General features: G+C 44.3%; 1 protein-coding gene across 1 annotated transcript in view; it reads left to right on the plus strand.

Annotated features, from left to right (window-relative positions):
• Positions 1-14,909, plus strand: part of Arhgef28 (Rho guanine nucleotide exchange factor 28) — a 122,498-nt gene that overhangs the window by 27,760 nt on the left and 79,829 nt on the right. Inside the window, exons 4-8 of the mRNA XM_059276436.1 lie at positions 1,029-1,233; positions 4,175-4,286; positions 8,302-8,344; positions 12,787-12,910; positions 13,183-13,315. Of these exons, the coding sequence (XP_059132419.1) occupies positions 1,029-1,233; positions 4,175-4,286; positions 8,302-8,344; positions 12,787-12,910; positions 13,183-13,315 (617 nt within the window). The remainder of the gene's footprint in view (positions 1-1,028; positions 1,234-4,174; positions 4,287-8,301; positions 8,345-12,786; positions 12,911-13,182; positions 13,316-14,909) is intronic.

Below are 14,909 nucleotides of genomic sequence, written 5' to 3' on the forward strand. Positions count from 1 at the left end.
CACCGTCAGACCCACTTTTGTAAAGTAACTGAAATGGTGTACCAGGCTATTTATTTTAGGCCACCAACCAGCTCCCAAATCATGACACAGAGACTTCTTATTAGTTCTGAATGCTCGGCCTTAGCTTAGCTCTTTTCTGGTGAGCTCTTTTAACTTAACCTGTTTCTGTTCATCTGTGTTTTGCCTCGGGGCGTTTTACCTTCTTTCTTTCTGTATATCTTACTTTTACTGCTTCTCTATGTCTGTCTGTCTGGCGTCTGTCTGGCATCTGTCTGGCTTCTTGCTGGGGCACGTCCCTCATTCTCTCCTCCTCCTTCTCTCATTCTTCTCCCCTCTCCTGAGCCGCCTTTTTATTCTCTCTGCCCTCCAGCCCCGCCTATCTCTCTCCTGCCCAGCTATTGGCTGTTCAGCTCTTTACTAGACCAATCAGGTACCTTAGGCAGAAAAGGTGAAACAAATGCAACACACCTTTACATAATTAAACACACATCCTTACATCATTAAACAAATGCAGCATAAACAAAAGTAACATGCCTTTACACAGCTAAAGTAATATCTGCAGCACAAACAAATGTAATGCATTTTTGACTAATTAAAATAATATTCTATAAAATGGCTTTTGCCAGGTAGGAATATCCATTTGGGGGACACATGAAATTTTGTTTAAAGAGCTGGTAAGAAGACTCAGCAGGTAAAGGTACTTGCCACCAAGCATGACAACCTGAATTTGATCCCCAGGTTCCATATGGTGGTAGGAGAGAACTGACTCTTTCACATTGTTCCCTGACTTCCACAGGTGTGCAGGTGGCACATGCATGCACACACCCACCCACTTGTGCACACACAAAGAAAAGAATAAAAATTTTTGTTTAAAAAGAGATTTGGAGGGGGAGAAGTATAAAAAGCAGTATCAGTGAGAAATTACATGGCCACCCATTGCATCTCACACCAGTGAGAGAATCTGAACACAGAAAAACAGAAACAGCGTCTGTCCGACTGCTCACCGAGTGACTTATTTCATGCTCTAGTTCCAGCCTGGATGCCCTGGTTGCCGACAGTGAAGGGGAAGGACATTCTGAGTCCCCCATCTGCTATGCTGTGGGCTCTCAGAGTTCCTCGAGAACCGGGCTTCCCAGTGGGGATGAACTGGATTCTTTCGAGGCCAACACGGAACCGGACTGTAACATCTCCAGGACCGAGTCACTTTCTCTCTCAAGTACTCTGCATTCCAAGGTATTCTCCTCCTCGGTGTTGGTTTACTTGTAAATGCACAGACCGTGTTCTCAATGCACCCATCTCTACCTACAGGACAGACTCTGGCTTCTGCCCCCAGAGGAAGTACTTGTGTATGTGTCGGGAGGGACTCGTGTGCTATCTGCTTTTTACTCTCCATGACTCCATTTTCATCAGTACAACTCTTCCAGCAGTTGGTTGATGTTATTGACCCACAAGGAGTGCATGCCGTTTTTACATACTTGGGCAATGTTACTATTTCATATGCTATCCCTGCTCCCCTTCCTGACACAGAGGGAGGAAGATTAGTGATGTTGGTTTCAGTGATCATGCTTGTTTTGCACATATAATCTTTAGCCTGGTCCAGGCGAGGAGGTAGGTGATGTCACTAAGTCAGAGGTGACATCTGCTGGGCGTTCCTGGCTTCACAAGCTAATTTCCAATGCCATTCACTTTGCTGTCTTGAAGTTTTACTCTTCTTGATAACTTTATGAGCTTCATGGACTCATTGGGGCTCACAGAGGCAGAACCAACAACCAGGGAGTCTGCATGGGACTAGCCTAGGCACTCTGCATACATGTTACAGTTGTGTAGCTTGGTCCTCTTGTGCGACTCCTAACAGTGGGAACAGGGGCTGTTTCTGGCTCTTTTACAGGCTTTTGGGACCCTATTCATACTGGGTCGCTTTGCCCAGTCTTAATACAGAGGGAGGTGCTTAGTCTTACTGAAACTTGATATGCCATGTTTTGTTGATACTTATGGGAGACCTGCCCTTTCCTAAACAGAAGTGGAGGAGGAGTGGACTGGGGGGGTGGGAACAGAAGGGGGTGGGTGGGAGGAAGGGACTAGGAGAAGAGGAGGGAGGGGAAACTGTGGCCAGGATATAAAATAAACAAATAAATTTATTAAAAATAAATACTTTAATTCAGTTTTTCAAGACAAACTTCTATTTGAACATACATGTATGTTTTTTTCTATTTGAGTGCTGTTATAATTCACTCATTTTCTTCTTAAATTGTATTCACTACTGTAAAACAATGTGTGAAAAACCAAGGTTCTACCAAGAACATGTTGGCTAGTAAGATGATGCCTTCCTTTCACACTATACCCTGTAATATATGAAATAACTTTATGTATGTGCAAAATACAGAGGTTTTTCTTCACCCATCTAAGACATAAGCAGCACTTTTATTTTATGTTTTGAAAGAATTAGAGTTTTGTCTAGGTGGCCCCAGGTTGATCACATGTCATTATTCAAATTAAGGTCTTTAACCCCCATACTGAATCTCTTTCCCTCTGTACCCTGGAAGTCTATACTTATCTTTTGAACATTATATGATAAATCTGGGTAATAAGAATAGAAGTGTGGGTGAATACTATTGAAGAAAGAAATGGCTATGGTTGTGAATGCTAGTACTAGCTAGTTTTGAGTTTTGAATAGAATGTGCAAACCTTATCATTCCTTGGAATGAAACATAGCTCTTTGGAAACAGTTCCTAAAGAAGATTCTGTGCTGTACAGCGCAGCTTGTCTTGCCTCTGTAATTACCCAGCATAACATCGCCAAAAGAGTTTGGACAGTTTTCAGAGTTCCATTGTCATGAACAATGGTTGCTGTGTGTGACATCAGTGAAGAGGATGGCATCTTGTGGGCTCCGCATGGCCCACTCCCTGCTCGGGTTAGAGAACAGCTCAACATCCAGTGATTCAGTCTCTGGGCCCAGTGGGTGCTTCTAGATAAGGCAGCTAAGCCAAGGCCCTTGGAAGCCAGGCGAGGCTTCTGTGATCAGCTTTGCCCTGAGCTCTTTAGCCAATAACTGCCAAGGAACCATGTGTTTTCACTTAGGAAGAATAGGCAGGACCAGCTCTCATGCAGGACAGTTTGTAATGGCTTAATTTTAGTAAAGGATTCTGCATCCCTTTCTCTTAACTCCCACCGTAAATGATACCTCAAAAATACATGGGCAGGATTAATGCTAAGGCCTCTGTGGAATAGGAGTTAGATACCATAATGGCTTTAATGAATTTCTGTTGCATATTCATCTAAAATTTCTGGAACATTTAAGAAAACCATGTTTTAATTACTTTGCCATCTTTCATTTTTATATATGTTGCAAACATAATAATAAAAATAACACGTAATTGGGAAACAGGGGCAAAAATGGTGGGTCATTTAAAAGAAATGATATTAAAGTTATATAAAACATTGATAGCATCAATCTGGGAAGTACAGATGGAAAGTCTATTAGACAATGGGCCCAGATGAACAGGACTCACATGGACTTTACCTAGAGGCTACAGCTAACATTATAAACTTAAAGTGCCATTTGAAAGCTTAAAACCTCTTATAATTGGATGTAGTTATTTCTCTGCCTTCTAAAATTGCTTAAGGAAGGAGATCTCAGTATATAATTTTGTTTAAATGCGCAAGTATAAACTAACAAAAAATGTAATAATCTGTGTAAAAAACAAATTAAAGCCATGGCTGAACATTCAGAGAAAAAGTCATGTGACTTAATTTTCTCATTTTTAACCAACTTGTTGGTATGGTACAATGGTATTCTTTTACATGTATGAGAACTGTTCCACAAAGCTTAAGTTTATCCAAGCATTAGATAAAAAGGACAACCCTGGAAAAGCTTTGAGAGGCAGACACAACAAGTAATTAAGAAGATGGTGTAAAAAAATGTTCCCAGCTACATGGGAGACCTAGACAGACTAACTCAAGCTCTGTGCCAGCCTGGGCAACTCAGTGAGAGCATGTCTCAAAATGAGCAGCAGAGCATGGGGCTGAGGATGTAGCTCCATGATAGAGTGCCTTCCCAGCATGTCCAAGACTCTGGGTTCAGTTCCCAGGACAAATAAATAACTGCACAGATGAAATGAATGGGTTGGGGTTTTATTCGGTGATGGTGATTATGTGACGTTGCTATCTTTCATAGGAGTCCCTGCTTTCGGGGATTCGCTCACGTTCATATTCCTGCTCATCACCCAAGATCTCTTCTGGAAAATCCCGGCTAGTGCGTGATTTCACAGTGTGCAGTTCTGGTGAAGGTAAGCCCTGTCTACCATCTGACTTTGAACTCATTCAGTTCCAGAGCAGATGAGTTTCAGTTCTGAGTCCACAACCGATTTTTCTAAGCAGAGTAAAATCCTTTCCTTGTTGGACATCAGCTGTTGTAGATTCAATTTTGATAAAATTATACATATATGCCCACTTCTCTGTTGTTTCGTAAAGCATTGCTCTCAAGGATGCTACAAACAAAAATGGACTCCAGGTACATTACTGTGAGGGCCTTAGGATTTTACTGAAGTAAATTCTGATAATCACTTTGGTCCTATATGTACAGTGCTGGGGGCAGTTTCTCAGAGGCAGAACAGCAGGGCAGAATGGAGTTGCTCCTTCCTCAATTAGTCCAGGCCTTGGGAGAGTTGAAATAACAGTGTGTTCACAATACCAGTAACTACATCTCAGCATTCAGAGAAAGAGCGGCAATGTAAGGAAGCAGAAATCCAATGTTTATATGATAAACTCTTATGAAAACGAAGTGTAGCTACAAGAAAAGATGCACATTGGAAGAGGGTGTTTAATTTTCAAAAGGGAATTCTGCTCTAAAAATAGAAGACCTATGAGCAATGTAGAGTTCTACTGGGAGCTGCCCTCGTCCAGTGCCCTCGATTTAAACCTTGCTTTGAAATGTAATTACTTCACACTTCCTGGGAACAGACTCTTGTGTAATAGGCTGATTTGGGAATGTTCGTGTCTGTGTGAAATGCATAATAGTTTAATTAAAAAAAATAAACTTCGCCAGGTGGTGGTGGCATACGCCTTTAATCCCAGTATGTGAGAGGCAGAGGCAGGCAGATCTCTGTGAGTTCGAGGCCAGCCTGGGCTACAGAGTGAGTTCCAGGACAGTCTCCAAAGCTACACAAAGAACCCTGTCTCAAAAAAAAGAAACCCAAAAACCAAAAAACAAACAAACAAACAAATAAAAAAACCTTCAATACATCAGACAATGCCCTTCTTTTCTCCTTGAGCCATCCAAAAGCAAGCTGCAGATCTCAGTCAGGACTCTCAGCTCCCCCAGCATGCAGTGTTTAAGGATCTTCCCTTTTCCATTTCTTCTCTTTCTTACTTTGTTCTGGCTTTACTACTCTTTTGCATTGTTGACATCATGTGGGACAATACTGAGATGCTCACCTTTGAGCTTGGAGATGCTGTTCCAAAGTGCTGACATGTGCTAAGTATCCCAGCAAGCTCTGCTGCATGAATAAGATAGACACATGAGACATGAGCCACACAGCCAGTGTTGCTTTGTGTTTATCCCTTTCTTCTGGGATGCATTATTAGCAGAGAAGGATGAGTGGTCATTCATGTTTCTAGAAGTCCTCAGAGAGAATAAAAATGGGTACAACAGCTACTAGAAGTTAGATGTTTGCTCTGCATTTCCCTCTTTGTTTCATGGGTCTTTCTTGGCTCTCCAAGACTCCTGTCAACCTTGGATTCAGGTCCCTTTAATGGCATCTTGACACCTTTTCATTAATAGCTGGTGACTTAGTTTCACACTATTGCTGTTTGGAAAGCATACTTGAATCTTCCATTCAGTGTGCAGTATGGGTGCCTCCCCATTAGCACCGTGGTTTCTCCGACCTGGAAGCTTTGAAATCAGTGACCTGATAGTATAAAGGAAGTTGAGTGTTAAGGAAAAAGTACTCTAAGTTATAAATTTTAAGTAAAAACTTAAATTTGAATTAGAAGGAATAAAAAGATAGTCTATAAATAAAGTATTGTCTCTAAGCAGTGTATTTAAAGACAGGACTATTTGAGTGAAGTTTGAAAGCATCCAGAAGGTAAGAATTAGAACCACGTGGTTTAGCTTGATACAATAAAACACACACACACACACACACACACACACACACACACACACATGGAGGGGGGAAGGGAGAGAGAGAGAGAGAGAGAGAGAGAGAGAGAGAGAGAGAGAGAGAGAGAGAGAGAGAATGAGAATTGAGGATTCCAGTGGACAGGAAGTGTACAGTTGCCAGCATCTCCATTGATACCATTTAAGGGGCAGTCACACCCATAGGGCTACAGAGGGTAATTTACCTCCTAATAGAGAAGAAATAATTTTGCCTGTGTCTGTGTAACCAAAACCCAGGTGCAAAAACTTGTCTAGTTCAAGGACATATTCAAATGTCTATTGTTTAGTTTGATAGAATGAATCAAAAGTAAATTGATATTAGTTTTGTTGTTACTTCTCTCTTGATGAATTTTTGCATAATACTAAATTTTTCTCTATTTGAACAGAGACTAAGTCTCCATTTGCCCCAGGGGGATGCTTCCTTGTGTGAGGCATAATGTAGATACCCCAAACTTAGGATGCATCTGTACTATTTTTAATTCTTTTTAAAATTTTTTATTAATTTGTCTATGTATGTAGGTGTTTTACTAGCATGCATGTATGTGCACCATGTGCATGTCTGGTGCCAGGGAGGACAGAAGCGGGTATCGGATCCCCTGGAACTGGAGTTACAGATGGTTGTGAGCCACCCTGTGGGTGCTGGGAATTGAACCCAGGTCTTCTGAAATTCTCTTCATTCTTTTTCAAATCTTTTATTTATACTTAATTTATTTTGTATGTATAGTTATGCACCTGAGTGTATGTGTGTGTGCTACATGTGTACAGGTACCTGGACAGCAGTGAGCCACCCAATATGAGTGCTGGGAGTTAGAGTCAAGTCCTCTGTGAAATCAGCAAATGCTTTAACCACAGGGCCATCCCTCCAGCCCCTCTTTTCTAGTTCTTATTCGACATATTCTGCCTTCCTTGTCAATTCTGAAGGGTTACTTGCTGTTATTTCTCATGCCTTCTTTTTTTTTTTAAATTTATTTTGAGTCAAGTGTTTAATGGCAGTAACTTCAGCATTTCACGTTTGTATACCTAAAATAAAGCCCAGCTTTATAGTTTCCTTTGGTATTTTGTGGATTTCTAGAGAAAGGAATGTTGTCAATATTGTAATAATAACTACAACCTCACTATGAAGTCCAAATATAGTCTACATTAAGAATTTGTAGAGTGATGTCACGCTTTAAAAGTTTCTATAAACCGATGGATGGAATCCAATTAGATTGTGACCAGTTGCTTTATAATGGACTTTATAAGTTGATAGGCTTGACTCTGTTATTTTCCTGGATCGTCACCCTATTTATTTATCAGAATCGTGACTTAATTTGAAAAACATTTTACAACGACTATAAAAGGCCTTTGATTTTTCCCGAAGTAGATGTTCTGTTACATACAAGAACTTGGGGTATTTATTTACACGGTGTGTGTACCTGGCACGTCCTCCCGTGTTCCAGTGCCCACCTCTTCCTCCACTCTGCATTGTACTGGTGCAGGATCGCCCCGCTCTGTGGGTAGTGTGCTCCTCAGTGCCCACTCCCTCCCGCCATTTCGACCCGTCTAACTCAGTGCCCCCCTTTGTCCCCATAGTAAGTATTTCAACTCTGTAAACAAGGTGGCACTGTGCTTGCAGAAACCTGCCCTTCACCCCACCAGGCCAACGGGAAGCGGGAAGCGTTCTTTCCCATCAGCCGCAGAGCGGATCTCTGATTGGGCTGCTTGAGGATGTGACATTGCAGTGCGTGAAGACAGACCCTTCCCCGTGCGTGCTGGCCTTCAAGACTTCCTCAGTGCTCTGCTGAAAAACAGCAGTTTATGGATTCCCCCGTCTTGGGGATTAGTGTTACAAATAAGGCTGACGTTTCAGTGAGAAGTATCCAAAATTAGTCACTTTTCCTGTACTGTTTGCAAACTATGGGCTTCCCTTTGCTGATGCTAATGCACTCCCTGAAGTTACCAAATTGACCTCTTCCCCTCCAAACCAGGGCAAGCAATAAAGCCTCAGGTGGGGAAGATCAGTTCTCTCATTTTTTTTCCTAACTGATAATGTAGAAAACGGTAAGTTTGGTGAACGTGTGCATCTCAGACTAACAAGTGACTGCTGTTCATCTTAGTTTTCTTGTTTGTTTGTTTATTTATCTATTTATTTATGTGCCTTACAGAACAGAGATCATACAGTTTTCCGGAACCACCAGGAGAAAAAAGGTACGTTGAGGGTTCCCATTTCTTCAGGGCCCACTGATGAATCTTTGGAAATGTTGGTACATCACTTTTCCTATCTGTCCAATAGTTGGTGAGAGGTTTCTGTATAATAAGCTACCCAACCCCACTGTTCCCTCTCTGGAGTCAGTGTAGTAAGACAGACGTCCGTTTTCTCTCCTTAGGGGACAGGCTGCAGGGCTGGGGACTGGGGGCTCTGGTTTAGGTTATTTTCAGACCTGAACATCTCAGGGAGCTGTGAGGACCACCAGCTTCACAGGCTGCAGGATTCCTCTAGATCTGCTCTACCGCTAGGAGAGTCTCTCTAGCAACAGTTTGCCAGGTGATCGTTGTGGAAAGCCTATGGCATAAGCATGCCTGCCCCTGTCCTCTGTGGATTTACACACCTGCCCCTGCCCTCTGTAGACTTACACGCCTGCCCTTGCTCTCTGTGGATTTACACACCTGCCCCTGCCCTCTGTAGACTTACATGCCTGCCCCTGCCCTCTGTGGACTTACACGCCTGCCCTTGCTCTCTGTGGATTTACACACCTGCCCCTGCCCTCTGTGGACTTACACGCCTGCCCTTGCTCTCTGTGGATTTACACACCTGCCCCTGCCCTCTGTGGACTTACACGCCTGCCCTTGCTCTCTGTGGATTTACACACCTGCCCCTGCCCTCTGTGGACTTACACGCCTGCCCTTGCTCTCTGTGGATTTACACACCTGCCCCTGCCCTCTGTGGACTTACACACCTGCCCTTGCTCTCTGTGGACTTACACGCCTGCACCTGCCCTCTGTGGACTTACACACCTGCTCCTGCCCTCTGTAGACTTACATGCCTGCCCTTGCTCTCTGTGGATTTACACACCTGCCCCTGCCCTCTGTAGACTTACATGCCTGCCCTTGCTCTCTGTGGATTTACACACCTGCCCCTGCCCTCTGTAGACTTACATGCCTGCCCTTGCTCTCTGTGGATTTACACACCTGCCCCTGCCCTCTGTAGACTTACATGCCTGCCCTTGCTCTCTGTGGATTTACACACCTGCCCCTGCCCTCTGTAGACTTACATGCCTGCCCTTGCTCTCTGTGGATTTACACACCTGCCCCTGCCCTCTGTAGACTTACATGCCTGCCCTTGCTCTCTGTGGATTTACACACCTGCCCCTGCCCTCTGTGGACTTACACGCCTGCCCCTGCTCTCTGTGGATTTACATGCCTGCCCTTGCTCTCTGTGGACTTACACGCCTGCCCCTGCCCTCTGTGGATTTACACGTCTGCCCCTGCCCTCTGTGGACTTACACGCCTGCCCCTGCCCTCTGTGGACTTACACGCCTGCCCCTGCCCTCTGTGGACTTACACGCCTGCCCCTGCCCTCTGTGGACTTCTGCTTAGCAGTGTTAGGTTTGGTACAGGTGCTGCCTTCAGCACCCGCAGGCTTCTGCTTACTGTGTAGATCTGAGGCTTTAAGGCCAACAACCTGCTGTTTATCCTCGAGTGTAAAGCTGGTGCCATGGCCAAGCCTGGGAAGAGACCAGGCCGCAAGTGAGATGGCCGAGTTCTGTTGGCCTTGAGCACCTCGCTGGCATTCTCAACCGTGGGCTCATTGCAGAACTAGGGGCAGAAAGGGCAGAAGTGGTCGGCTTTAAGGGCTCTTCGGGAAGCGGTGAAGTAGCCTTAACTTTGGTGGCATGAATCCTAGCGCTCTGGAATTTTTTAACATCTAGATGAAGGTGTCTGTTTTCTTTTAATCCTCCCAATGAAAGTAGCAGTAAGAAACAGCCACCTTTGGTTCATTCAGACAAGAACAGAAACTTCCAGCTACCCAGAGGAAAGCTAAGAATGCCGTTGAAGGATGGAGTGATGACAGGATGGCATTAACGAAGACGGTGATGACGGTGGTGACAGCCGAGGCAGCAGTAACTGACAACTGCTGTGTGGTCGCATGGGCCTCCTGCTGTTCCAAGCCATTTATGTTGAAGGAGTCTGTTCTCCAATTGACAGTCATCTTGATTGTCGGTTCACTGTCTTTGGAATTCTGTCTTTCCAGCAGTTGTAGCAATAGTAGGCTGCTTATTGAGACATTTTTTATTTTTTTATTTTTTTCGGTTTTTTGAGACAGGGTTTCTCTGTGTAGCTTTGCGCCTTTCCTGGGACTCACTTGGTAGCCCAGGCTGGTCTCGAACTCACAGAGATCCACCTGGCTCTGCCTCCCGAGTGCTGGGATTAAAGGCATGCGCCACCACCGCCCGGCGAGACATTTTTTAAAGTAAGCATATTTTCTGTTAGGAGGTTGTGAGATGAAAGAAGCCATGTTAACACTTGGTCAAGTCACGGCTCGTACAGAAATGTCACCTGCACGGCATGTGTGGGGGAGGTGCCGTTCTTACCCCCTTGTTTTTCTCTCTTGGTCTCGCCCTCTCACTCATGCTCTTAGAGGACACAGTTGGGTCCAGTAGGGTAGATCCGTCTTCTCCTTGACTCTATTCCTGGTGTCTTGTTGGATATGCCAAGAAGGTCCCCGGCCACACTTGATGTTTTGCATTAGTCATCCTGTAGGTAATTACAGGAACTTCCTTCTTTGGGATTCTCTTACTTAGACTGGTCAGTTTCTGGAAAAAAAAAAAAAAAAAAAAAAAAAAAAAAAAAAAAAAAAAAAAAAAGGACATACCTAAGATAAAAGGGGACTTACCCCAGACCTTGTAGGCTCATTGCAACAGACAAGCCATTTTCCCAGTTCACTGACAATTTTATAGTACAGATCACCATTATACCAATGACTGTCCATTTTAAATTAATTCCATCTAATTAAATTAACTATTCTTAAAGCATCTAAGTGTTAAGAGAAGTACCACTACGTTGATCCTCAATTTGCGTAGTGGAAACTTACTTGAATACTTTGAGTCCAGTTCACTGAAAATAATAGGTTATCAAGAAAATTGATTAAGGTGAAGATTTGAAGATCCATATTCACACATTTGAAATATCTGTTTACCTGTTGAAAAAGGTGTCATGGGTTTCTGAGAAACCGGGTTTGTAAGACTTTATGGTGAGAAATCCTGTTGGCCATCAACCTGATATCTGAAATTGAACATGTTTGGTTTTGGGATGTTGAAAAGAACTTCTTCAGAGTTTTATAAATTTAGAAGTCATTTGAACTTGTTAGTTCTTGTCCAAAGCAGCTAATTGCTAAAGGAATACAGCACAGTCAAATTTGGTTAAAGCACAGAGTGAACCAATCTGCATGTGCATGTGGGCAGCACTCCCCCATTCTCATGCCTGAACAGGGGCTTATGTGCGAGCTCTCCACTCTTCTACAAGGATGGGGGGTGGTTCTAACTCCTTAGTATTCCTTGTTGGTTTCTTAACACTTAGATTAAGTCTCCTCTACTCTGAGCCTAAGGAGTGAATGCCATAGTTTTATAGCATTCTGAAGAACATGGTATAGTGCCGTCAACTTACAGATTTTTAATGAGAACTAATAGTTTCTTGATAAAGTCTTCTGTGACATGGAGAGTAGAAGCAGAGTTGAGGAACCAGGAGTTGATTTTCCTCTCTCTCTCTCTCTCTCTCTCTTTTTTTTTTTTTTTGTTTTTTTTTTTTTTGTTTTTCGAGACAGGGTTTCTCTGTGTTGTTTTGGTGCCTTTCCTGGATCTCACTCTGTAGACCAGGCTGGCCTCGAACTCACAAAGATCAGCCTGGCTCTGCCTCCCAAGTGCTGGGATTAAAGGCATGTGCCACCACCGCCCGGCCTGATTTTCTCTTATTTGCGATAGTTCAGTCTGTTCCTTCTAGGAATGGCTGTATGGACTGTATGGACTAGGGGAAAGTAAAAGGATCATGGTGAAGTTACTTCCAGTTGGCAGCCTGTAGACTCTCGGCTCCTCTATGACTAGTCTCAAGTTGCGAATCACCTGGCTGAGTGGGAGAGGTTGAACCTACAGATGCATCATCTGTTTCTCAGCTGGTACCGACCAGGGAAATGCCTGTCTACTGAACACCACCTGTGTTCCCAAGACAATAAAATCACTTCCACACTGTCAGTTATTTGACACAGTTATTCTCTGTGTCTCAGGAAATTTCTGTTGGCATATCAAACGGGTGGGTGAGTTTTTCCAGGGCAAGATTATCAAAGTATATTGCCCAAATATTTCAGTATAGCTTTCAGGAATACAGGGAAGTTGAGACAAAGTGTGTGGTGACTACTCCTATCAGATTCTACAGTTGTTAGCATTGCTATACAGTTGCTTTATCAAATCTAGCAGCCTGCTCATCCCGCTATAAGGATATAAAGGGATATATTTTTAGTTAAGAAACTGCTGTTTTTCTCCTTGCAACCATTTTAACCTAAAACAAAGTCTAGCCATGTTCATACAGACGTATTTCATGCTGTCCTTTGGCCCCCTGTTAGGCCTATAAAGGCTGGTCACCGAGTCCTTTCTTTGTAGAATCCAAGAAGAAGAATGGGATGAGTACATCATTCCAGCAAAATCTGAGTCTGAAAAGTACAAAGTGAGCCGAACGTTCAGCTTCCTTATGAACAGGATGACCAGCCCTCGGAACAAATCTAAGGTAATCCCGGGGGTGTGTCTACCTGCTATCAAGTATAGGCAACTTCAGTCCTCAGCCGTCGGTGGTGTTTCCACATGTGCCCCCTTTAGATCACCCACCTTTGAGTGTGTGTGCACCTTTCTTACGGATTCTTGTCAGGTCCTTAGGAATATTAAGGTACCCATGCAGGGGTCAGTTCACGTTGATGCATGAGTTCTGTAAGAATGCCCGCTGACAGCTGCTTCCTTTTTGCCTTTCCTCTCACTTTCCTACTGTGACCGCTGCTTCTGAAGATGAAAAACAAGGACGCGAAAGACAAAGAAAAACTGAGTCGACACCAGTTTGTCCCGGGAACATTCGCCGGGGTTCTGCAGTGTTCGGGTTGTGATAAAACGCTCCTGGGGAAAGAGTCACTCCAGTGTGCCAGTAAGTTCTTGGGTCCGGTGTGTCATGTGTCTTCTCTGCATCCTGTTAGCTCCCCAAGGGTAAAGCCACTGCTCACACGTTACACAAACCTTCTCGTGAGGGCCTCACATACCCTCGAGCTGTTTGCCTTGCAGTGGTCAGTACTGGTTGTTCGGTACTCTTTGTCCACAGTTGATGACTTTCTTCAGTCCAGGTCTGTGGCCCTCACTGTCTGCTGGATGTCTCCACTGGGATGTCTCACAGCTTTTTGAATGTTGCAGGCCTAAAACTGAGCTCTTGATCCCTTCTTGGTGCTTCCTGGCAAGCCGATCCTCCCATCACTACAGACAGATACTCCTGACAAGATTTTAGAGGGTTTGTTGAGGACTCCCTTTCTCTTACGTGTGACAGCCAGCCCTTCGGCAGCTCCGTTGGCTCTCTTTTCAATGTGTATTTCAAACCCACCCACTTGTCACCCCACCAGTATTCTCAACTGCTCTACAGCCGCCATTCCAATGGTCCCTTTGTACCTTTGCCACCTGTATTCATTTTTTTCTGTTGCTGTGAAAAACGCCATGGACCAGCAGGTCATTCTTTAATGACAGGTTCCCTGACTGGAAGGACCAGGGGATCAGAAAGTAAGCAAGTAGGAAAAGTTTGGACTCAGGAGGTCTTCCACAAGCTATGCATTATGCCGAGCAAGTTTATTAAGAAGTACGGCATCTTTTACACAGAGTCTTTTACACAGGAAATGGGGCAGAGTCAGCAGAAACTGTCATACAATGGGAAGAAATCCACAGGAAGCTAACCAAGCAATGTCGCACAAAAGGAACAGAGGCTATCTCAAGTCCATCAGACGGAGTGCACAAAACCTGGGGATCATTAACCATAGCCCTTCAAGTGTGTGTGCTGGGGGGAGTCGCGTTCTCGGCATCCAGAAAACTGTAGCTCCCCCAAGACCTTGGCCCAAGCCATTCCTGACCTTGCCAAGCATATACCTGGGTTTAGACAAGGAACTAAGTTTCTTCTGTATGCATCAGGGTCTCAGGGAAGGCCCTGGACCGGCCTGACCCTCAATACACTGTGACCAAAAGCACCCCAGAAGGAAAGAGTTTCTAACCTCACACATCCTGATCACAGTGCATCGTCGAGAAAAGCCAAGACAGGAGCTCAAACAGGGTAACACCTGAAGCAGGGACTGTGGGAGAATGCTGCTTACTGGCTGGTTCTCTGTGGCTCACTTGACTTGCTTTTTATACAACCCAGGACCAGGAGCAACAAGGACAATAGTGGCCTGGGCCCTGCCACATCAATCATGAATTTAAAAAATGCCCATAAGCCAATCTGATGGAGGTATTTTCTCAGTTGAGGTTCCCTCTTCTCAGATGACTTTAGTTTGAGTCGAATTGACCAAGAACTAACCAGGACATAAGATAAGGCTGTTCTCAAGGCATCTGCCAGGGGGAGGTCTAATGTCTTACAGCGGCTACAAAGGCCTGCCTGGTCTGTTTCTCTTCTCTGTCCTTGCTGTCTTTGTTCTGGCCAAACTGCCATCTTTACTGTTCTGCCAACAAGCTGGCATCCTGTCTTAGTGCCCCAGGCCCGACCATTCTGT

Source organism: Peromyscus eremicus, chromosome 11 (assembly GCF_949786415.1).
Source record: "Peromyscus eremicus chromosome 11, PerEre_H2_v1, whole genome shotgun sequence".
Taxonomy (NCBI): domain Eukaryota; kingdom Metazoa; phylum Chordata; class Mammalia; order Rodentia; family Cricetidae; genus Peromyscus; species Peromyscus eremicus.